The sequence below is a fragment of the Epinephelus moara genome, chromosome 9, assembly GCF_006386435.1.
Source record: "Epinephelus moara isolate mb chromosome 9, YSFRI_EMoa_1.0, whole genome shotgun sequence".
Classification (NCBI taxonomy): Eukaryota; Metazoa; Chordata; class Actinopteri; order Perciformes; family Serranidae; genus Epinephelus; species Epinephelus moara.
Genome location: NC_065514.1, coordinates 34614823 through 34637740, shown reverse-complemented (window position 1 = coordinate 34637740; position 22918 = coordinate 34614823). Strand labels below are relative to the sequence as shown.

General features: G+C 39.3%; 1 protein-coding gene across 4 annotated transcripts; it reads right to left on the bottom strand.

Annotated features, from left to right (window-relative positions):
* Positions 1-1297: 1297 nt before the first annotated feature.
* pdzph1 (PDZ and pleckstrin homology domains 1) lies at positions 1298-19795 on the bottom strand. 4 transcript variants are annotated; one of them, XM_050053220.1, is made up of 13 exons: positions 19683-19795; positions 18707-18795; positions 14083-16377; positions 13827-13976; positions 11743-11904; positions 11437-11538; positions 10364-10474; positions 9843-10021; positions 9568-9725; positions 7910-7952; positions 7510-7696; positions 3973-4108; positions 1298-2226 (listed from the first exon to the last, which is right to left on the bottom strand). In XM_050053220.1, the coding sequence occupies exons 2-13, from the start codon at positions 18765-18767 to the stop codon at positions 2127-2129; spliced, it is 3684 nt and encodes a 1227-aa protein (XP_049909177.1). In that variant the 5' UTR covers positions 18768-18795; positions 19683-19795; the 3' UTR covers positions 1298-2126. The 4 variants fall into 4 exon arrangements, with proteins under 4 accessions (XP_049909177.1, XP_049909179.1, XP_049909178.1 ...); XM_050053222.1 differs by having other exon boundaries at positions 14083-15281; positions 19683-19702; XM_050053221.1 differs by lacking the exon at positions 19683-19795 and adding an exon at positions 19261-19629.
* Between the last annotated feature and the right edge of the window lie 3123 nt (positions 19796-22918).

Here is a 22918-nt window from a genome sequence, read left to right as displayed (position 1 = left end):
AACGCAAATGCTAATGCTAGTATGCTAACTAGCTAATTTGCGGTCATCGTTCCCGGTGAGTAGCCGTGTTTGGTTTGAGACATCACTACCCTGTCGAAATTTGCGCACTACCCCAATGAGTACATAGTGCACATAGTATACTACATAGAAGTATACTAACCGAAGTATGTGATTTGAGACACGCCAATAGACTGGTACAACATAGTCAGTTAAAACGTAGCCTAATGAAAGTCAAGTTTACCTCCATACTTGTTCTTCTTAGTTTTCTTCTTCTTCTTCTTTTTCTTCTTCTTCTCCCTCTTCTAAAATTCCGGCAGGTTGTACACAAAAAAAGCTTAATGTTGCCCTCTACAGCATGTTGAAGGGAGGAGAAGGCGCCAGAAGACACTTTCGTGTCTCTACCTATGGTCTCTACCCACACGTGGGCCCACGTTGAGCTCCGCCCGAAACTGCATACTGCAGTCAGGGGCTTCTCGTAGCGTATGCAAAGTGTCCCGAAGAAACAGATCATGTTACGTGTAGTTTGGGCGCGTATCTTGAATCCGTACACGACACTGAGATCGAGACTGGAGATAGAAACGAAGGCTGAAGTTGCACGTTGACAATACTGACTTATAACAGGCGAAAATTGCCTGAACTGGAGAACGTGATGAGTGAGAGATGATTCCGCTGCTGCTGAGGAATCGCACAAGGCTGTTACTATCAACAAGAGACTGCAAAGAAAAAGGTAAGGTGTGTGATTGCCAGCGCGAAGATTCTGCCTAAAATGATGGCTGGCATCAGCAGAAGAGAGAGCAGATTTAAAATTTTGCAGTGGCATCCTGATTGGCTGAGAGATCATGGCAAAGTGTGATTGGATAACTAGAGGAGTGAACACCCATAGTCAGCTGATTAGAGGGAGTAGTGAGAGTGGGATGGAGAGAAATGTGAAAGGGTGAGCACAGAGAAGATCTTCCTGATTGAACTTAGGCTGAGCTTCATGTGTTTCAGAAGTATTGAGGATACGACTAGATAAATGAGACATAGATTACACTAAACAAGTTTTGTGAGGGATTAAATTGATGTTTTAATATAGTTTAGCTGTTGCTAAATGTGGTCCCCCTTTACTTGCATTCATAAAGAATGTTCAACTTTTTGGATTTTCTATTCACCATGGAGGCATGGGATAATATTTTCTTCACAAATTCAAGGTAACGCGGTAACTGATTAACAAATGGTCATTTTGCAGGTGAAATGCTCCTCCTTTAAGTAGCAGACAAAGACTCAGAAGGATTTGATCATAGAATTTATTTGGCTAACAAATGAATGCATTGCTATCTGTTACGCGGTGAGTAACAGCTGTATCAAAAGTATGAGAGCACATCTACATTTTAACAGTTTACAATGTAGCAGTAAAAACAAAACACAGTCACACAGATTCAGTATAAAAGCACAGAAATGTCAGTATTTTATATCACAAACTGAAACCTCTAGAGAATTTTGGAAATTCCCAACACTATGAATGAAGCCCTTTGAACTGATATGTCTTAAGTATTTTTCACTGGGCTTGCATGTCTATTTTGAAAGCCTTATGGCACAATCCAGATGTCTCAAACAGTCCATAACCATCTGCCTGCTTAGGTAAAGTGCTAGCAAGTGCTGCCATTAGACACAGGGATGCTGAAAATGTGGAGGATGATTTCTCAAAGAAAAAAACAGACAAAATGGTAAACTATGTTTGATCTAAGAATCATTAGGTCATAGATGTATGTACAAATGGAAATGTTCCAATTGTACGTTTAAATAGAAGAGGTTAAATAAAGAAAAACTGTATGACCAAAGGTAGAAAAATGAAGGAAAAATTTAAAGAGGAATGAAGTGCAAAATATAAAGTTGTGTTTTTAGTTTTTGTGCTCGTCCCTCACATTTGCTTTTGCACTTTGCCATTTGCAGTAGATCTGTATGTAAATGAGGCTGCATAGACTGAGGGCACTACTAATTGTGGCCTGATTCTCTCCAGCTGAGTGAAGTTATCCTCCAAAACAAAAGGGGCAGCACAGGGAACAAAGTGCAGTTATGTGCAAGCAGGAGGCTCATCAAGCAGTCCACAGGCTGAGTCAGACGGATATCACTGTTTATGCTGTGTCTCACATTCTGGTCTCTTCTGATGGCCGGTTCACATAGTCCTGAAGGGCCTGATGCAAAGGCAGCCACTTCTTTACTGAAGCTCTGAGAGCTATGATCCACCTGTAAAGAACATGAGAAACATTAACATGACAACACCTGTTCTGAATGTCCTCAACTGGGTTTTTTCCCCACTCTCTATTACACACCTAGTAATGGGCAGCTGTGGCTCAGAAGGCACAGTGGATTGTCCTTTGAAGGGATAATTTGGATTTTTTTGAAGTAAGGTTGTCTGACTTACTAATCCACGGTTAGTGTATGACTTACAGTAGATATCAGTCAGCATGCTCCCAGTTTGGAGAGGCAGACAGGAGTAGCACCATGAAAGTTGCAGTTATGTACTGCTGTGGATGGGGTCAGTAATAATGTATTTTAGCCTCTTCAAAAAGTCCCACCTAAAATAATCCATATCAGTTTAATTGTACGCTATATTGAGAACATTTTTACCATTTTATCTTGCCGTCAGACAGCCCTTTCCTAAGTATTTCTTTCTTTCAGCCCGTTCTTTCTCTCTCTGCATAGAAGTTCCTTTTATGTATAAAGTTATCCTCAGGTCTACACACTGAACGGCATTTCATCATCGCTGTCATATCACTACTTTTCTGCAGCATGATACAGTGTGCAGCACAGTTGCACTTATCCATGGGAAAATAGAAGCAAATAAGCAAAAGTAGTCCCAAAGAAAAGGGGCTGTCTGCATCAAGGTAAAGTGGTGAAAATATTCTCAATATAACTCCACTGAGACTGATATTGATTTTTTCCAGGTGACTAAAATCATAGACTGTAAAAATAATGGAAGTAGCTATCGTACTATCACCCACTGGTTTGTGGACCCCTGTTTTAAGGCCTTGAGTTTGCCATTTCAGCCTTCGCCATCTTGGTTTTTTGGAGCCTGAAGTGACCATATTTGGGCACAAGCAGCAATACAAGAACTTAAATAAAATATCTAAATCTAAAACTGGTAATTTGACACTCAGAGATTTAATGTCCAGTCTAAAATATAATTTACAGCCAGTGTGCCAAGTTGACATTTTATTTCCACTGTGTTACAAACTTTGAGGGAGAAGTGGTAAAACCCTATCTCCCAGAAATTATGTTTATATACCACTAATTTGTTTTGTCACTTAAATTTTAATGGAAACAGCTCCCTGGACTATGTTCATCAGTACTGTTTTTTTAGAACAGGTAGTGTTACCTTCTTATACAGCCCAAATTGTGAAGTTGAAATGGACTTCGCCAACCATTCAAAGCACTGTTGTTCACTACATGCCACATTTACAGACATATTCATACACCTCAGGTGGCTGAGTCTATACAATGTGTCAGCTGCTTCTCAGTTTAGCATTTATACGTATTAACACACCAATTTGGGGTTGACTATTTTGCTCAAGGACACTTCGGTAAGCGGACTGGAGGAGCCGGGGATCGAACCGCAGGTCTTCCAGTTACTGGATGACCTGTTCTACATGCTGAGCCACATCTAACTTGGAGGTGATCAGAATAGATGGTGGGTATACAAAGAGAAGGACTTTGTGACTTTTTTGATATTTATCCAAGACTGCCATCTGTCCCTAACATTAACCAAGTATTTATCACTGTGGAGGTGGATTAACACAATAAATCGATTATAGAAAGATGAAGAACCATAATGAAGTTGTTGTATAGTTGTGAACCATCATCTGGCTTATGTCTCATTTTGTAAAATACGATGGAAATTCAAAGAAAAATCTTGGACCAAAGTATCATAAATTCTTAATAACAGGTTCTTCTAGAGAAAAATTTCTAAATGAAAACCAGTCAGCTCCTTACCGTTTGTTCTCATTAGGATTTTCAGCACAGAGATGGAAAGTCTTGAACTCATCAGAAGGAGGTTTCAGCTCAATGGTGGATTTCTTGGATCCATAGGGCTGCTCTCGCACCATGTACCCCTGGAGGTAGATCCCACCTGAAGACACAAAGGATGTGTGATGATGTGATCAGTATAACTGTCTGTTCAGGGTTTAACATTTCCTTCACCAATGTCTGAGAAAACAGTGGTCACATATATAAAAACAAGTCTAGAAAAAGACTGACGTGACGCAAGTGCACTCAGTAACATTATAAGTAAAGTTTTTTTGTTTTGTTTTTTACATAGAATGGTAAAAAAAACAAAAACATAAAATGGGTGTTTTATGCTAAAACATAATCTTTTCCTAACCATAAGCAAGTAGTTTTTGTGCCTAAATCTAAGCACATGTTAATCACAGTGCTGTTTATGTTTATGTTTATGTTTATTTTATTTAGAAAGGGTCAGTGCACATCAATGAACATGACCACTTAAGTCATGTAAATGTGCCAGATTTAGCCATACAGGCTAATTTGCACACATAAGCACAGATAAAAGTGGACTGAGGGCACATGAGCACAGAGCAAGCATAAAACCATAAAAAAAGCACATAACAAGGCATAAAGGCAAAAACAACAACACATAAGCACTATTATTAAAACAATGACATAACCATATAACCAAAAACATTAAGAACGTACTATACAAAAGTACAACATAAAACACAACATAGACCAAAGCACATAGCCACAAACAATCACAAAGAATCACAAAGCAAAGCAAAGAACAAGGAAAACAGCATTAGCAAGACAGTGATATCACCATAAAACCAAAGCACATTAAGGAAAAAATACCATACAAAAGCACATAAGCCCCAACATACAGTAATGAAATGAGGACTTAAAACGTATTCAGATCATAACAACATGTTTGATTGTCCACTAACCATCCTTTTATTATTTTGGAGAATAACTTAAGAGTTGTGATGTTCCTGATTTCTATGAGCATAGTGTTCCAGGTGCATTCTGCCCAGTTAGAAAAGGCTGACTGTCCAAAGCTGCTCTTTCTGTGTGGTATTTTACAATCCCCCCTGGAGGTAGATCTGGTAGATTTTGTTTAATTAATGCATTGAGTAAAGGGGGAGGCAGGCCATGAAGAATTTTAAGTAAAACATCTGCAAATTTGAAAAATCATATTTTGTTAAAATTTTGAAATGATGATATGAATTTGACTGTTAATCCAATGCTTTTAATACCTGTTTGTACAGTCTTATTACTGGTTTTAGTGCAGTTTTGCCTGTTTGAGTCCAGCTGGTCAGACAGTAGTTCATGTGTGAAAAAATCATAGCATTGAAGGACAACTTTGAGGCCTCTGTCGTTAGGTTGGTCCTGATGTGTCTAAAATTTGCCAAATTCAATTTTAGTCTGTTCACCACTTTTTTTGACTTGTCTTTTGAATGTCAGCTGCGAATCTATCCCTATGCCTTAAAACTCATGTACTACCGATAATCTTCTTCTCTGCTACTGTAACGTCTGGATCTGGATCTCTATTTACAAACTCTGAGAAAAACATACATAGTGTTTTACTGTAAACAAGAGCTTGTTAACCAATTAGAAATATTGACCACTGGGGCGTCGGTGGATTAGTGGGTAGAGCAGGCACCCTATGTACAAAGCTGCTTCCACAGCGGCGTGGGTTTGAGTCCAGCCTGTGGCCCTTTGCTGCATGTCATCCCCCCTCTCTCTCCCCCTTTCAAACTTACCTGTCCTGTCCATTAAAGGCAAAATGCCCTAAAAAATATCTTTAAAAAAAAAAGAAATATTGACCATTGAAGCAGATAGCTGTTCTGCTGCTTGCTCTGTGTTTTTTTTATGTAAATATATGAGGTGTCGTCCGCATACATCTGACAAGTTACAGGTGGACAAGCTTCAGGTAGGTCATTAATAAACAAACTAACAGAGGACCCAAAGTTGAACCTTGAGGTTCACCAACATGATTGTCAGCCACTTGAGAGGTAATCTGAACACATTGTTTTCTGTCTGTAAGATATAATTTTATCCATTTAATGGCAGTAGGAGAAAAATTAAACTTTGATCCATTTATTTGCAGTTCTTGACTGCTGGAAGTATGCTAATGGGTCTGTAATAACTAATGACCATATGATCACCTGATTTAAACACTGATATAATTATTGTAGTTTTCCAGGCACTTGGAAGCACACATAATAATGTACAAATGTAACGCATCCGTGGATTGCAGAAATGTACAATTCCAACATTTTCTTCTGGTGATTGGGTTGGAATTAATTGCCCAGCACTCTATGTAATGGAGCCTCTATTGAATAGTATGAGACTGTTTGTTTCACAGTGTCACTGAAATTAAAGATTTTTGGCTATAATAAGCCAGGGCATATTTTTTATAAAGCAGATTAAATTGGGATCCAGCAACAAAATGCTCACACACTCTTAGTTGAAGACACAGAGAAGTCAGAAATGTCATGACAGCAATGTGTTTGTATGTGAGGAAATGCTAACAACCAGTCACATTTGTCTCCTGTGTGAGTGGATCTGTAACTTCTGATGCAGACTACATTATCTCACATTGACAGATACAGTCTGCATAACCTGTGTGGGTCTGACTTGAATGAATTAGCTGTGGTGACACATGGGAGACAGTCTGTGACTCAAAGTGACCATGCCCTTTATTATGCACAACTTTAAGCCTTAATTAAATGTAAATGGGTGAGTTATAAAAATAATTCACCACCTGTACAGTTGTCGTGAATGTTGAAATTACCCATAGACACTAAACCCATTTCTGTACCAGGCTGTACACATGTTTATTTCTGCTGTAAAGTTGGGCATTGCATTTGGGGATTCACTCGCTCTTGGAGCCACCCTCAAGTGTACATTTATGGAGCTGCAGGGGTTTTTTTTTTGGCACCACTGCATTGGTTTCATTTTTCAACCGCGGAGGTTTTTGCACGTAATAAGCCCACTGTACACTATACATTACCAAACAGACAAGGTCAGCAATTAGCTGGTGCAGAAAGTGGAACACTTAACAGCAGATATTTTCTCAGGAGTTGGTGGAGACCAAGCCAGAGCTAAAAGGGGAGTTAATATTGGACCAAAAATTCAACAGGTGGACAAAAACACAGCTCCAAACAACATCTCAGTATCTGATAGACGTGTAAATAGGCCACTGTTTGATAAGACATCAATTGTAACCATTTTAAAATCGTACCAATGTTTATTTTAAAATCCCACAACTAATAAACCACTGTCATTCAGGAGACTTAATACATGCTAAATAGATTTCTATGATACTAAATAATCATACTATATAACTTAAACTGCTAACAAGGATATAAACGGAAAATGGTTTTCATCCCAGAATTGCCATTAAAAATATGTAAATGTGAATGCCCTCAAGTTCCATAGTTTTATTTTAGATTCTGCACACCCACAAAAATGCCACCACATTGTATGCCAGCACTAAAACATGACATGTATTCATACCATGTGCATGAGTTGCGCGGATACCACTGTAGAAGGAGAGGCAGCCATCCTTCAGAATGCAGTAGTGCTGTACCCACATGTCCTTGCTTTTGTCCATTTTATGAAGCAATCCGAGACACTCAGGGTTTTTCACAGCCAGCGGGGGCAGATTAGAGTTGTGTCTGGTGACGTCCACCCACACGTGGTTCTGAAACATAAGAGGTAATTGAGGAGATTAGTGTAAGCCTCTGGGCTAAATATATTAGTGATAAGCCAGTGTGAGTGACAGCCAGACACATTCATTCATTCTAATTCACCTCTGTGATAAATATTGTCACAACAACATGCTTTTTGCTTTTTTATTTATTTATTTTTTTGCTATAGCAAGGGCCATTAGATTTATGACAGATTTAGATGTTACCTGTGTGATGGGATGAATAGCTTTCTCCATAGCCTCTAGCCACCTAAAATCACAAAGGTGAAGAAGAAAATTAATGAAAAATCCATACCTGCGACATTTTTTAAAATTAAATCACTGTTTGAAAACCTGGGACCCACAAAAAAAAAAATCTAAATTCTATAATATTGCACCTCCTGGTGAAAACATTTCCAATTTAACCAGGCATGACAACCTCCTTATAATATTTAAATATGTCAGTGTTATTATGATTTCTTTATTTCTTTTCTTTATTTAAACATTTCCATTCAGATTTAGTGTAAAATGTAAGATACGCGTAAGAACAGGTCCTGTAAAATTCGCCTGAGTATTTTCTTGAAAAACGATTTTGCAGATGCCTAGAACAGGGAGGTATTAGCTGATTTGCTAGAAAATACAATGGAGCCATATCACCAAGCCTCACATGGTCCAAATGCAAAGTAGATAACAATATCACAGAAAACAGACATTTTTCACCATATGTGATGAAGAGTGAAAACAAGTCAGCAAAGACAGAAATGTCTATTTAGGAGCTTACTGTACATAAAACAGTTCTAGAAAACCTACATTGATAAGAAAGAGTGTTTTTTTTAAGAAAACAGAGGAGCCATTTGTTTATCATTTCTGTACATTTATGATATACCTATAATGCCCTCATTGCCTATTGAGGCCTACATTTTCAGTATGAATGTAAGGAAGTGTCAATCAAAAGGCCAGAGTTCATTTTGATACCAAGAAGTTGACATATGTGACACATTTATTTTGTGTCTACCATATTCAAAACTATTATGTTACCGTATCATACTAAATACACGGTGGTGCAGTGGTTAGCATTGTCGCCTCACAGCATGAGGGTTCCTGGTTTGTACCCAGGGTGGGGGGTTCAAACCCAGGGTGCGGAAGCCCTTCTGTGGGGAGCTTCCCTGTTCTCCCTGTGTCGGCGTGAGTTTTCTCCGGATACTCCAGCTTCCTCCCACAGTCCAAAGACATGCAGGTTAGGTTAATTGGTGACTCTAAATTGGCTGTAGGTGTGAATGTGAGTTTGAATGGTTGTCTGTTCCTATGTGTTAGCCCTGCAATATCTGGCAACCTGTCCTGACCCTGCTTCTTGCCCAGTGTCAGCTGGGATATGCTCCAGCCCCCCCGCGACCCTCAAAAGGATAAGCAGTTATGGAAATGAATGAATGAAAACATTATGGATAATATGTGAAGGACATCCATGGATGTAATAATGTTTTTGGACTAAATATTCTGCTGGTTTTAGATCATCTGGACCTTTGGGAGTGTATAAAGACTGTATGAGCAGTATTTTTGTTGGCATAATATGGATTTGTGGATTATTCTAAAGCTTCTAAGGTGAGTTATAACTGTAAAATTGTTTTTTGTTTGTCTGACAGAAGCATTTATTAAACCTGCTGTGGTGGTTGTATCTTTGAACGTTCTGCATTGATTAAACAACAAGGAGCATAGCTTTACAAAAAGTCATATAAGCAAACCACTTAAACAACAATAAATACAGCAGTTGTTTACATGTCATAATCATCAAATAAAACCTCACGAGGGCCCATGGGTGGGCCGTTGGATTTCTATGAGGTTTTTGAAATGGTCTTTGTTTTAGAGAGTTCAGAAGTTCTGTACTGTACCTTTTCACCTCTTGGTTGGAAGTGGCGCAGAAGAAGTACACTCGGTTACCGGACTGAGGGCGACACTTGAACACAAATGGTTTTCCCAGGGAAATATCTGGTCCCACCTCAGCCCCTTCCAGTTTGACTGCTGACAGAGCTCGCCTCTTGCCTTCATCCTGTCATGAACATGAAGTAATGTCAAAGGGGCACTTCTTGTTTCTTTTTTTATTTGTGTGTGGACTGTTGTTTTCAGAAACTAGACTACATAATGATGATGATTGCTCCCTGCTCACCCGTTTGTGTCTGTAGTAGTAAAGGCAGCAGTCATGTGTGAGTACGAACCACCTCTTCCTCCAGCCTTTAATCAGACCAGACTGGGTACGCTTGTGAAGATAACCACGACATGCTGGTCTTGGGATGTTAGGAGCACGAGCAATGTCTGACCCAATGGTCAACGTTAGAACATCTGGACCTACAATGTCAACAACATTATAATATAATTATAGTGTTATTTGTTATGTTGTATATAATTAATGTCCATTTAAGTATTTCGATTCTCTACTTAACCGGTCAGTATTTTAATTTGGTAAAAATGTCAAAACCTCCAAAAGTCATTTAAAACAGAATTAAAAGTCAGAGTAGATATGTCACCCCGAACTCCCACTACATGTTCCTAACCTTAACCAAGCTTTCTGATAGTCTCAGAGTGCTGAAACATTTGTGTGTGCTCTACATAAAAGTCCTGTGCATCAAGTGCTTTCTGAATCTGTGCCACAAGTGTGCAGCGTGATTATCGGGCCTGGGAACAGCGTACCTTGCCTGGCCAAATCAGCAGCCTCAGAATGGGGAATGCTGGTGACATCAGTTCCATTGACAGCAAGAACATAGTCTCCTACCATCAACCCCGCTTCCTCAGCAGCCCCATCTGAAACAACACAAATTAAACATTTAGCTTACGGAACAAACACGAAAACTTGCCAAGTCCAAAACCCAGTGGTGAGATGGGGCCTCTCTAAAGACATGCAGGTTAGGTAGAACACTGGTGTAAATATGTATCTACCAGCCCCGCCATCGGGGGGGTCAATACAGATAACCCTGGCCCTGCAGCCCTGCAGGGAGGTCATGCAATTAAACAATTTACTGACTGACTTAAATCACTGGCAATCCAAGTTATATTTAATTACATGTTAAATAAATATATTGGTATCATTAAAACACATTTCAACTCATCATATGATACCCCACCCCCACAGTTTTTGTAAAAATGGTCAGACCTCACCATTTTCACAGTAACAGTGTGGGTCAGATGTGCCACTAATGTCACTGGTAATTAACACCCCGTCTCTTTCACATGAACGGACTCGTGACCGGGTAGGAAAACCCAGAGTTGACTGAACTAGTTGATAACCAGCTTTGTAGTTATCCAAACAGCCAATGTGATGGGTTAGTCAAGCCAAATAACAAAAAGATATTCTGGGTAAGTTGAAGTGGCATCATAGTACAGGCCTCTGACACTTTGTCCAACCCTTAGCATCTGATAGCGATGCACAGGGCACTATTCAGCATCTCTGTGTGATGCACAGCTTTAACACCTTGTAACATGTGGTCAATCTTGTGAAAGAGTTGTAATAAGGTTTAGGCAGCAAAACTGCTTGTTTAGATTTAGAAAAAACATCATGTTTTGGGTTAGAATACGTATGTTTGTTATGTGATGAGTGATGGCAGTGAGTGATGACTGTATGTTAATTATGTAAAGTTATTTAAGTGGCGACTTTTGATTTTGCATGGAATGTAGGTACAGAAGTTATGTAACATTATGTTGAAACAATATTGACTTTTGGTTTTACAGGGGACATGAACTGGACATGAAGCTAGGAATTCACTTACTTGTGTCGACCTCTGTAACCACAATGGGTTTGGAAAACTGTATCCGAAAGCCCCATGGATACTCTCCTGTCCCTTTGCTTATCTTGACAGTCCTCTCACGAACTGAAAAGGAGGAGAAAGTTTAGATCAGTGTGGGATGATACTTATGTATTCACTGCCTTAGTTCAGTGTACAATATTGCCACTGCATGGAGTTTAAATTTCCATCAAAGAACTTCTAGCTGTGATTTAATATCAAATTAATTTTCCCCATGGCTACAAGCTTAATGAAGTCAGTTTTCTTGTTAAATCATATTCTCCAGCTTACTTGAGACAGCTCGAGTTCTGGTGTTGAGGCTGGGAGGAATGGCCTCTGAGTCGACATCATCTCCTTGGTAAATCCATGCTGAAGAGTGGAAAGTCTCTGTATAGAAGCCCCTTCCATCATTGTCTTGAATTGTCACGTCCATAGAACGGGTGTCCTCTGATACTAGAAAAAATATCGGACAGTACAAACCAATAGATAAGTACAGGTGCAAAATGATAAATTTGACAATAAGCATGATCCATCCATGACACAAAATTTTAATGTCAAATCTGCACAAATGCCCCGGATTGTCAAAATGACATAAAAACTTTATGTCATTTGGCACAGAAACATATCTCGTGTGAGCTTGACATTATGTCTTTATGTTTGCAACATTTTTTGTGTTTTGAGTTCATGTGACTAAAATTTATAAAGCTGATTTTGTCTAATTAGTTTAAGGCCAATAAAAAAAAAAGACACTATCAATATTGTGCAATTAACATATTGTGGCATGTTAGGGCTAAATGGGTGGAGTTTCCCAGCATGCCATGAGACAATGTGTTTAAGGCCATAAGGCCAAAAAAACTGTTTAAATGTATTCTTAATCATTCATGTTACCCATTACGTAGTAATTGCTGTTTATGTATTTCACAATGGTTCTAATAGGTTACAGTGAATTCAATTAATAGTCTAGTCCCAATTAAATGCCCCGTCCCTTTTACTAGCCGGGTGTGGCAACACATTTTGAAAAATAATGACCTGTCTCAATTAGACGCCTGGTCTGGCTGCCAAGCAGTTCATTTTTATAGAAGTTCTTTGGATGTATGAAACCAGGTTGTTGACTACCAACTTGAGCTAACATCAGTTAGTTGCTTATATCACACATATAAGTATAATGTTTCATTTTTTGTCAATATGGAGATGCTATGCATTGTTAGCTCAGTTAGATTTTCTCTCTCTCCTTTGCTAACACTCATGTCCTGTTACTGCATCTCTCTAACTCGGCCATACTGCATGTCACTAACTCGGCTTCTTCTCCGGAGCCTTTGTGCTCCACTGTCTGGCAGGTTACCTCGTATCGCAGCTACGCCTTGATTGTGTGACGCGATTGTGCTGCTGCTGTGGTCCTGCCTGATGCCTCCTGCTGTTGCTGTTATTATTAGTCATACTTCTACTGTTATTATACACATATGATCATTATTGTCATAAATATACTATCATATATTAATATATACTTTCAACATATTGTACCACAATAGCCATAATTATTATTATGATATCATTACTTAAATTAATGTTATTGTAAGTTATTATTATTACTGTCTGTCCTGCATCTCTCTCTTTCTCTCTCTCTCTGTCTCTCTTTATGTATCATTTTGTCATATGGAATACTGTAAATTTATTATGTTGATCTGTTCTGTACGACATCTATTGCACGTCTGTCCGTCCTGGAAGAGGGATCCCTCCTCAGTTGCTCTTCCTGAGGTTTCTACCGTTTTTTTTCCCCGTGAAAGGGTTTTTTTCCTTATCCACTGTGAAGGGTCCAAAGGACAGAGGGATGTCGTATGCTGTAAAGCCCTGTGAGGCAAATTGTGATTTGTGATATTGGGCTTTATAAATAAAATTGATTGATTAGATTCTCCACAATCTCCTGTGAAACTGTCATAAAGTCAGAATATGAATCCATTCCTTACTTACTCGGTAAGTTCCTTTAGTCTGTAAGGGTCCACCAATCAATAGAATTAAAGGGGTTTTCTCATAAAAATCAGTCCAAGTTATGAATATTGTTTTAACAGAATGAAGTAGTGTTGTGTCAGTTTGCTAGGTGCCATAATGCTTTCTGATGCCCTGTCTGTCTGAGCTAAATCAAAAGTATCCAAGTATTATTCATACTGGCTCAAATGAACAAGTTGATCGTATTTTCTATCTTTGCTGAGCAACAGTTTTATGTAAAAGGAATTAAAAGCCCATCCCATATAGACACCTGTCCCAAATATAAGTCTGCTGAGTTCAGTGATTTAAGCAAATAATAGCCTGGGCCACTAACTTAAGTGTTACGGTTAACAGGCTCTTGGAGATATGTCCAAGCTCAGCCATGAAGTTACCTGATTCCTCTGTGATGTCACTTGTGACTGAGCTTCCTCCAGCAGAGCTCCACTGTTTGCTCTCCTTGAAGAGCTTTCGCCTCTTGGCCCAATGGTCAGTACCACTGCTGTCTGTCACAGGTTTCAGATGCTCTTTGGCCTCTAAGGAAGCTGGAAATGATGATAAATGGTCCCAATGGGTGAGTTTTATATAAATATTGAACTGAAATGATTTGTTCAATATTTACTTCAAAGCACAAACACAATTGTAACTTACATCTGGATACAATCTGTTTATCCGCCTTGTCCGTTTTACAGAGCTGCTCTTTTGCATGGAGTTCAGTGTCTGTAGAACCTTTGGCAGGACACGATGCTGTGACTGCAGGTTTGTCTGAACCCTCTGTATCTGTTCTTGCTGTGTCCAGTTGCAGATCATTTTTCTGCTCAAACATTAGTGACTGAGAAGAGCTGGCATTTCCTGTTTTTTCACCACATGGCTTGGGTTCAGTCTTATCTGTACCCTCCTCTGTATTTAATGGATTACCATTTACATCCTGCGAAGGGGACATGCAGGGCTCTTCTGAAGCAGTAGTAAGATGTTTTTCCATACAACTACCCAGTGATGAGCTTGAGTCCATCTGCAGGGATCTTGGCTCAAGTGCACCAACAGTTATTGTCATGACCGAGGACTTATTATGTTTGGGTGAGACAGAGTCCTGTTGGCTTTCATTTTGGACCTCAATGTTGTGGAGTGATGTTTCAGGATGGCTCTGTAGCATGTGTTCCTCTGAGCCACTGCAGGACGGAGGGGTGATTTGTATAGCAAGGGCTCTTCGCCTGAGCTTCTCTCTAAGGGGCTTTGGGCTGTGATATTCTGTTTCCCCCATTTCTTGGTCAAATCCACTGTCTGCTATTTCACTTTGATCAACTTTATATCCAAAATCTTCAGTGTCCAGACTTCCCATGTCCATGCAAAGGCTCTGCTTTAAATCTATGTCCTGTAATCTGAGCTCTTTACAACGGCATCCGATGCTGCTTTGTCTTCGACATTGTTCATTGACAGTGAACACATCGTCAGGATTGTCCTCAGAGCTGGTCAAGTAGAATTCACTGAGCAGTGACTGCTTGCCGTCATGGCTATTTTGGATTTCTGAGACAGGTTTAGAACTCCGCTTGGTTTGTGAAGAATCATAATTTCCTTCTCTGAATGCAGAGAACCTGTCAGTGACCTGGTGGGTCCCTCCCATCCTCTCATTCTGGAGAGGAAGTGAGCACATGATCAAAGAAGAAAAGGATTCAGTGTAGGGCAACAGAAGATCTTCTTGCATCACTCCCAGATCGTCTGACATCCCGGGAAATGTTTGGCGTCTTTTCTTTGGTAACAAACATGCTCTGTGCTCCACGGTGGCGATGCTGTTGTTTCTAATCCATGATTTTCTCTTTTGACAGTTGATGAAATCTTTGGTGAAGCTGGACCTGCTGGTAGACACAGAGGGCCTCATGAGCGTGGACCTGTAGTTGGCAGATTCTGATAACTGATCGAACAAAGGAGCCAGATCTGCTCTTTCCTCTGCTTCCACAGAAAATGGGCATCCAGATTCTTCATGATGGGTCATGTTCACTTTGTCAGCATGACTACATGCGCCAATCTTACAGGAAGCTAGGTCCTGTGTTAGGTCCTCTAAAGTGTTACATTTAGAGTCTGCAAACTCTCGGGGTGGAGGAATGTCCCAGAACTGATCACTACTCATGCTGGTATGGAAATATTTCCTCTTTCCTTGAGGTTTGATATTAAACATCGGTGATGGGCTTGATGGATGATTTGCCAACATAAAGTCAGTTGATATTAGTTGTTTGTGATCACTGCAGTATTGAGAGTAGTTCGGATTGTCCCATATGTTTGCTGGACTGACAGATTCTAAATCACTATGAGCCTCTCTCTGTTCACTCATGCTGCCAAAGGTAAATGTGTAATTTGTGTTTTGATTACCATCATGATTAGTCACATTGTGTGACGGCTGCTCAGATGACTCATTGTTTGGTATCCACGTCCTCTCACATTTGCTCTTTAAAAATGTTCCAGCACAGTCACCCTTTTCATTCATGAAAATAAACGTGGTCTTGACGCCGGAAGTATTCAGCTGTAAAAATTCTTGAATTTCGACTTTCACATGTGACCCGGTGCAGTTAATATTCATGATGTTAGTCACTGGTGTTGATAAGTGGGTTATATTTTCAGCTAAAGGTTCATGTGACTGCTGAAACACAAACTTTGGTGATGAATCTTCCATGTCATTAACAGACACCGACGTCACTATCCTCACTCCTTTCTCCTTGTCCTCTGTTGTTTTGGTATAAATACTCCGTTGGTTTGGAAATAGATTCACATGATAATCCTGTTTAAATCTTTTCTCCGTAGGTGGAGCATTGTTATATTTTTCCTCATCTTCAGATCCTGACTGGACATTTTCCTTTCGAAAAGAGTCTGCCTCACCCTTTTCAACAATGTCATCTCTGTAGCTGACACTGTTACTTTTGTTATGCTTTTGAAAGATGTATGGTGAGACGCTCTCTGAAAGTAAAAAAACAAAAAAAACCAAGAAACTTTATGTTAAGTATATCAAAATAATGTATGGACTATAAAATTATGTAAAAAGCTTTTTTTCACACGGATCACAAAATAAATTTTTATTGCAACATTAACATCAGGTTTTAGCTACATCGCCCACTCATCATTTGGTTTTACTCAACACAATCAAATATTTTTATCAGATTGTATTGTAAGCAAAATACATAAAGGGAAGCATTTTTCAACCTAGACCCAATTTTCTCATGTTTTTGTGTCTAAGTAACTAATGTGAAAAGCAATTTTTGCAGTTGGTCCAGTATTGAGAGAGAGGGCTGCAGCTGGCAGCTGCACAGCAGCCGCAATGTAACCAGATGGGGCAATTATGCACCATCACTGTACACCCATTAAAAGGGGATATATGTGCCTAAGATTGTTATTATATGTGTCTGAAGTGTCTCTTTACCTTTTACTTGATCTGAGGCCTGTACTACAAAGCAGGATTTGGAGTAAGCGAGGTAACTTCAGGGTTAACTCTGGGATTTCAGTACTACGAAGCTGGTTCTCTTTTTATGAATCACCATTATGCTGAACAGCTAACTTAAGATGACTACCGGCCAGTCAAAGAGGAGAAGAAATACAGAGCACATTTTTCTAAAGAAAACTGCTGTTCCAAAAGTAGAGATACCTGATGCAGACAAAGTGGAGGTAATTTTATTAAATTAAGTTACTATACATTGACCTGGCGTAACAAGAAAGCACAAGAAAGCATGGTGGGATATGAGCAAAAACAATTACTCAATAAAGTAGGTGTAAAGTAGGTGTTAGTAGGTGCAAAATATCAACTGATTCAGCAATGATTATGAAAAAAAAATCTATATAGATTTATTTACCATTTTTAGCATTTGATTCATAATAGTATAATAAGTGATATCAACAAGCTGACATTATCAGTGCAACGTGTGTGTGTGCATGGTGTAGAAATGTATTTATACTTAGGTACTATACAACTTACAGGACCAATTTTATGCTCCATTTGCACATCCTATACATGAGGAGAAATCATAGAGATACTTATGAGCAGCATGGTCTCCCTGCAACAAGTTACCTGAGATTACAGAGAGAGACTTGAGCAAGACTTAGACACAATATCAAACAAACCAAATCAAGCTAAAGGTAAATAGAAACTTCAGACACTTATAGCAACAATCTGAGCCTGTCTCTGTCAAAGAAAACACTTTTAATGGACATAGAGAGACAATGCACAATTGCCCCATCTAGTTATATTGAAGGCATTGAGCCATTCTCTCTTAAAATTGGATCTGACATGTGGGTGTGGCTCATAGCTAGAGCAGGTTGTCTACCAATCGGAGGGTCAGTGATTCGATCCCTGGCTCCTCCAGTCTGCATGTCTAAGTATCCTTGCGAAAGATACTGAGCCCCAAATTGCTCCCGATGATGCTTCCATTGTTGTGTAAAAAACTTAGTAGCAGATGGCACCTTAATGGTGGCCGAGGCTACCAGTGTATGAATGTGTGTGTGAATGGGTGAATGTGACTCGTAGTGTAAAAAGCGTTTTGAGTGGTCGGATGACTAGGAAGGCGCTGTACAAATGCAGGTCCATTTACCATTCCATTTACATGTTGTTCACATCAGTCACTTAGACACAAATACATAGGAAAATAGGGGCAAAGTTACCCTTTAATGTATTGTAACCGCAGTTCTGTTCCAACCTCTGAGCTCATCAAAGTTATTTAGGTGCATCTATAAAAGATTTGTACTGTAGGTGCATACGCTAAAATTTTAGAAACACCTGTGGACATATAGCCAATTGAGATGAGCCTTTAAGAGGCCCTATAAACAGCCCCAGTCTGATTTTAAATGGCACGAGTTCCAGAGTTAAACCAATGAGACTAATAGTTGTATTTAAAGCGACCTTGCTGACTGCATTTTATCATCTCTCACAGTGACATGCAGTGTTGCCTTTTCAGTTTTTTTAAAAAGGGCTTTTTTATGAATGAGTCTGTTTCTCAGCAACAAGGACTGATGAGCAGGAGGAAGAGAAACAAATCTGTGTAAGCAACATTTGCATTCTCTGCCATGACACTGGCTGACTGCTCCAAATACCTGCTCTGATCACTCCGACTGGGAGCCTAACATGTTTTTAACCTTATAAGATCTAATCTATAAAACCCATTAGCCATCTCCAGTCCTGTACTGTACTGAAGAATACCAAATTTTGGCAAACTGCGTGCAGGTGTGGAAAAAATGTGACTCAGCTAAGCACAAGATTAACCTCACTCCACCCTCCCATCGACTCAAAGCTCTGACTCACGTTTACTGCTGCTGGAGCTCTTCCTTCTCTTGCTGTTCCTCCTCCTCCCCCTCTTGCTCATTCTGAAGTCCACCACAGCCTCACATTAACTGCAAGACAAGTCAAAGAAAATAAAGAGTTTTCTTCTTCTACTTCTTCTACTTCTTTATTATTATTATTACATCAAGTTGCATCCTGATATTTTAACTGTAAATTTCAACACACATTTGCCAAACTGTTTTGGGATACATATTTTCAACCCTTGCTGGAAGGGAATTTCTGGGACTTCCCAGTAAATATGGGGAAATAAAACGTCCACAATTTCTAGGTCAATAACAATGACAACAACACCAGTAGTACAAATAATAATAACAACAAGGAGAAATTATGTCTTCTGTGTCAATAGAGTGTCTCATTCTCATACTGACATGAGCACAGTTCCTGGGATACACAGAAAACATATTTCATCAAAAATGTTGACATCAAAAGTTGAACCAGGGCACTGTTCAAAAGAGAATATTAAAAGTACTCAAAGGCAAATTAAAACGACTGATCACAACATGTCGATCACACACCTGTAGTCTACTGTTCCTGCCAACAGATCCAACATATCCCTGATCAGGCAGCTGCTCTAAAGTAAAGGATTTATGAATGAACACTGTCTATGAATAAGTACAACTGAAAAATATCTCAATGTCAAATATTTACAACATTTATAATATTGATATTTCTACAATTTTATGAGATACACAGATGCTTTCCAGATCACAAGAGACAAAGTGTGCATTGCATACATTCAATTCTTGATAAAAGTTTGAAAAAAAATGTAAAGAAAGTCATTTAGACAATCAGTGCATAACTTGCAAAGCAAAGAGCTGGCAAGAAGCTGTATTATTAGAGTGCATGTTAAAAAGCTTGACTCTCTCGGGGGTCACATACACCAGGTGGATAATATTTTGTACACGCCTTCAATAACTCAAATGAACAGCTGACTTACCTTTTGCTGTCAAGTCCTGATGAGTGCTATCAAAATTCAAGTGTCAGGTAGGAAGACGACAGGCAGAGCAGCTGCTGCTTCTCCACATCACAGACACATTGTCTGTGCGTCTCAGACTGCTCCACTTCTTATTGTTTCTATTCTCAACGTAAAGCAGCTTATTACGTTTAATCCCATGGACCACAGTGATGTCAGTGTGAGGCTTGTTTATACAGTGGCTGTGCTTTTCCACTGGTATGGAAAATCATGAAATTCAAAAGATATTCTACCTGTATGTTTAAACATTTTCAGATGATTGCATTTATATAGTACTTCTATCCAAAACGCTTTACAACTCGTCTTTCCTTCACACATGCTACGCTAATGGAAGCTGCCAAGGTAATGGCCTGCCCTAGCACACCTAAATATGAAAACAGGAGGAGTTGGGGATCAAACCACCAAACCCTGTGGATCAATTCCATTACCTTCTCAGACACCAATTTTCCTTAAAAATCCTAAAACAAATATTTTATTATCAAAATCATTTCTGAGGAATTTTCTATAAATCAATAAATCAGCTTTTCACTGCAGCTCTACTGATTAAGGAAATTATAAGCAATGTAGCAATACATTTATATGTAAAATTTCTCACAACCAAAATTAAAAATAAATGTTATTCTCCCTGTGATACGTGCTTCAATTCTATCATGTATTATCTCGTTTAACTGAGGGGGGGTTCTCTCACTGGGTTTAAACTCTGGTTACCCAGTTGCCATGTATAAAAGATTTAAAGGTGATTTAGGTGGAACACCACCTAAATTAAGAATTCCAATATGTTACTTTCTTGATCTAACGTTCAATCAATATTTGCGAGTATGAGCTACTCTCTCCCAAAGCCAGAAAAGTCTTGAACCTGTGATGTCATCAGTATGAGGTGTAGAGCTGCCCCATAGACAATGAATGGGAGCCTGGTGTAATGGATCCACAGTATGTTTTTTTTTTCTTTTTTATACCCAAATGAGCTTCATTCTATTGTAACTTTTCCCAGTTGTGAAACAGAAAATATAACTATAAACTTCATTGGCTACAAGCACTTGCATAGTTAGACCCCAGGTGGTGCCCAAGCAACAGCCCTTTTGGCCTCTGACTATAAGTGACCTTTTTGTAAGACATGTTTTTCTATTTCTTTTAATCATTTTACATTTGAGTTTTTAAATGTGGCCCATGGTATCAATTCTCAATTTAAAATGTGCTGAGTGCCTGACAACTGCATTTGAGTTGACCTGCCCCTCCCTCTTTAACATCCCCTGTCACAGTCCCTACAGTTAACAAACACAAATCGAACATCCTGCAGAGCAGCATCCACATCTCCCTGATCCGCATGTGTGGACAGTCAGGTAACAACAGTGTTTGCCCTAAGCCTTGACATTGTTTGTCAATTTTGTAAAATTTAACCACTATTAAAACATCAAAATACAGCCAGACTAACTTAGGCAGTAAACCAACATTAAGCTTAACAACAAACTAGTCTGGTGTCAAATCACAGTCTCCCTCCAACTCTCTGCCCCTCTGCCCTCCCTGCCACCAACTGCCTGTTGTAAGCGGAACTCCTTACCCATTTCTACACGACTTTTTAAAGCAAAACCAAACTAAAATATTGTTTCCACATCTTGGCTCTGGTAATTATTTCAAACAAATCTGAAATGATTTTTGGTGCTGCACAAACATGCCGTGCACAAAGAGCACAGAGGAGGAGCACGAAGCTGTAGCCACTGCACGCGTCTGTTCTTTAGGATTATTTATTGAGGCTTGTTAAGGAGATAATTTTAAGAACTAATATGTGACTATTTAAAAAGGAAAGAGTTGGAGAAGAAAATGAGAAGAGGAGTGCAATGGAAAGCAGTGGAGAATAAAGTTAGAGGAGAGGAGGGCAGAATGCGTTTGAAGCCTGATTGTTATAACTGAACATAGGCCTACTTTGTAGATTGGAGGGTAGATTGGTTTGTTGGTTATTTATTCAGAGAACAGCATTTATCAATTTTGTGTTAAGTTTTGTTGATTGTGAATGGTGATTGAGTTAATAGACCTATAAAGCCTGTACAATGTGGCATTTTTTCTTTGTTGTTGCCCATTATAAATAAATGATAAATGTAGAAAGAGAATGTGCACAGCATCTTCAGACTTAACGGTATGACATCACAAATGTCAGTTTTAGCACTCTAGAGTTGCTCATGTTTACCAATATTTTTGGACTGTCTTAGACCATAGAAATAACATGTATGAATTTTGAAAATTGGCGTAGTTCCCCTTTAACATGCCAAAAAAAAAATTAATTAAACAAAGCAAATAAAGTGAATGCTACACTAGAATCACAACACAGAAAACAAAGTGAAGAGGTGCATTGTACCATTTCAGTGTTGTCCAACAGAGGGCAGCATAGACTTGACAATACTAAATGCAAAATACTGTACATGTCATACTGAGAAAAACTGTCCAATCACAGCCAGGGGCATGGGCAGAGCTTATCATTGCTGACACAAACTCAAGCTGTAGGCATGCATACACTTGTGTGTCTATAGCCCCTTTTACACTGCCAGATTTTCCACGAATGTTGAGCCGTTTTGCCGGCAAGCTGCGAGCGTTTAGACACACAGAGCCGGATTGGCGAGTTGATCCGAGGTGCCCAATTTTCCACCTTGTAGAGTAGGCTAGTCATATTTCTGGTACCCTTTTAATTTAAACAGACAGAGGCGGCCTTCCGCAACGGGAGGCTGTGGGAGGAGCTGTCGATGACGCAGCACGTGTGACCAACTGGCTGTGGATAAACAGGAAACAGCTGATAGCAGGAATTAGCAAGCAGCTAGTAGCAAGAGGGAAACGCAAACCTGACAGACACTGTAAAGATCAGCAACTGGGGAGACAAGCGCCCTCCTTGCCCTCGCAAACTAAGAGGCCATTAACCATCAGATGACGGGAATGGTGAAAAACGGGCTGACTTACGAGAGAATCGCTTAAGGACTGACTAGCCGCAGCTTCCCTCCCACGTCACTGTTTATATGGCAAGCCGTTTTAACATTTAATCGCTAGACTGGATATTCATTACTGATATCTGCAACATAATTTTGCCTAGTCAAAACTCTTATTCAAGATATCCCTAATTAGATTTTGCCTAGTCAAAACTCTAATTACAGATATCTGTAATTCAGTTTTGACTAGTAAGATTCAAACTATTTTTGCCATTCATGTGTATGGGGTTT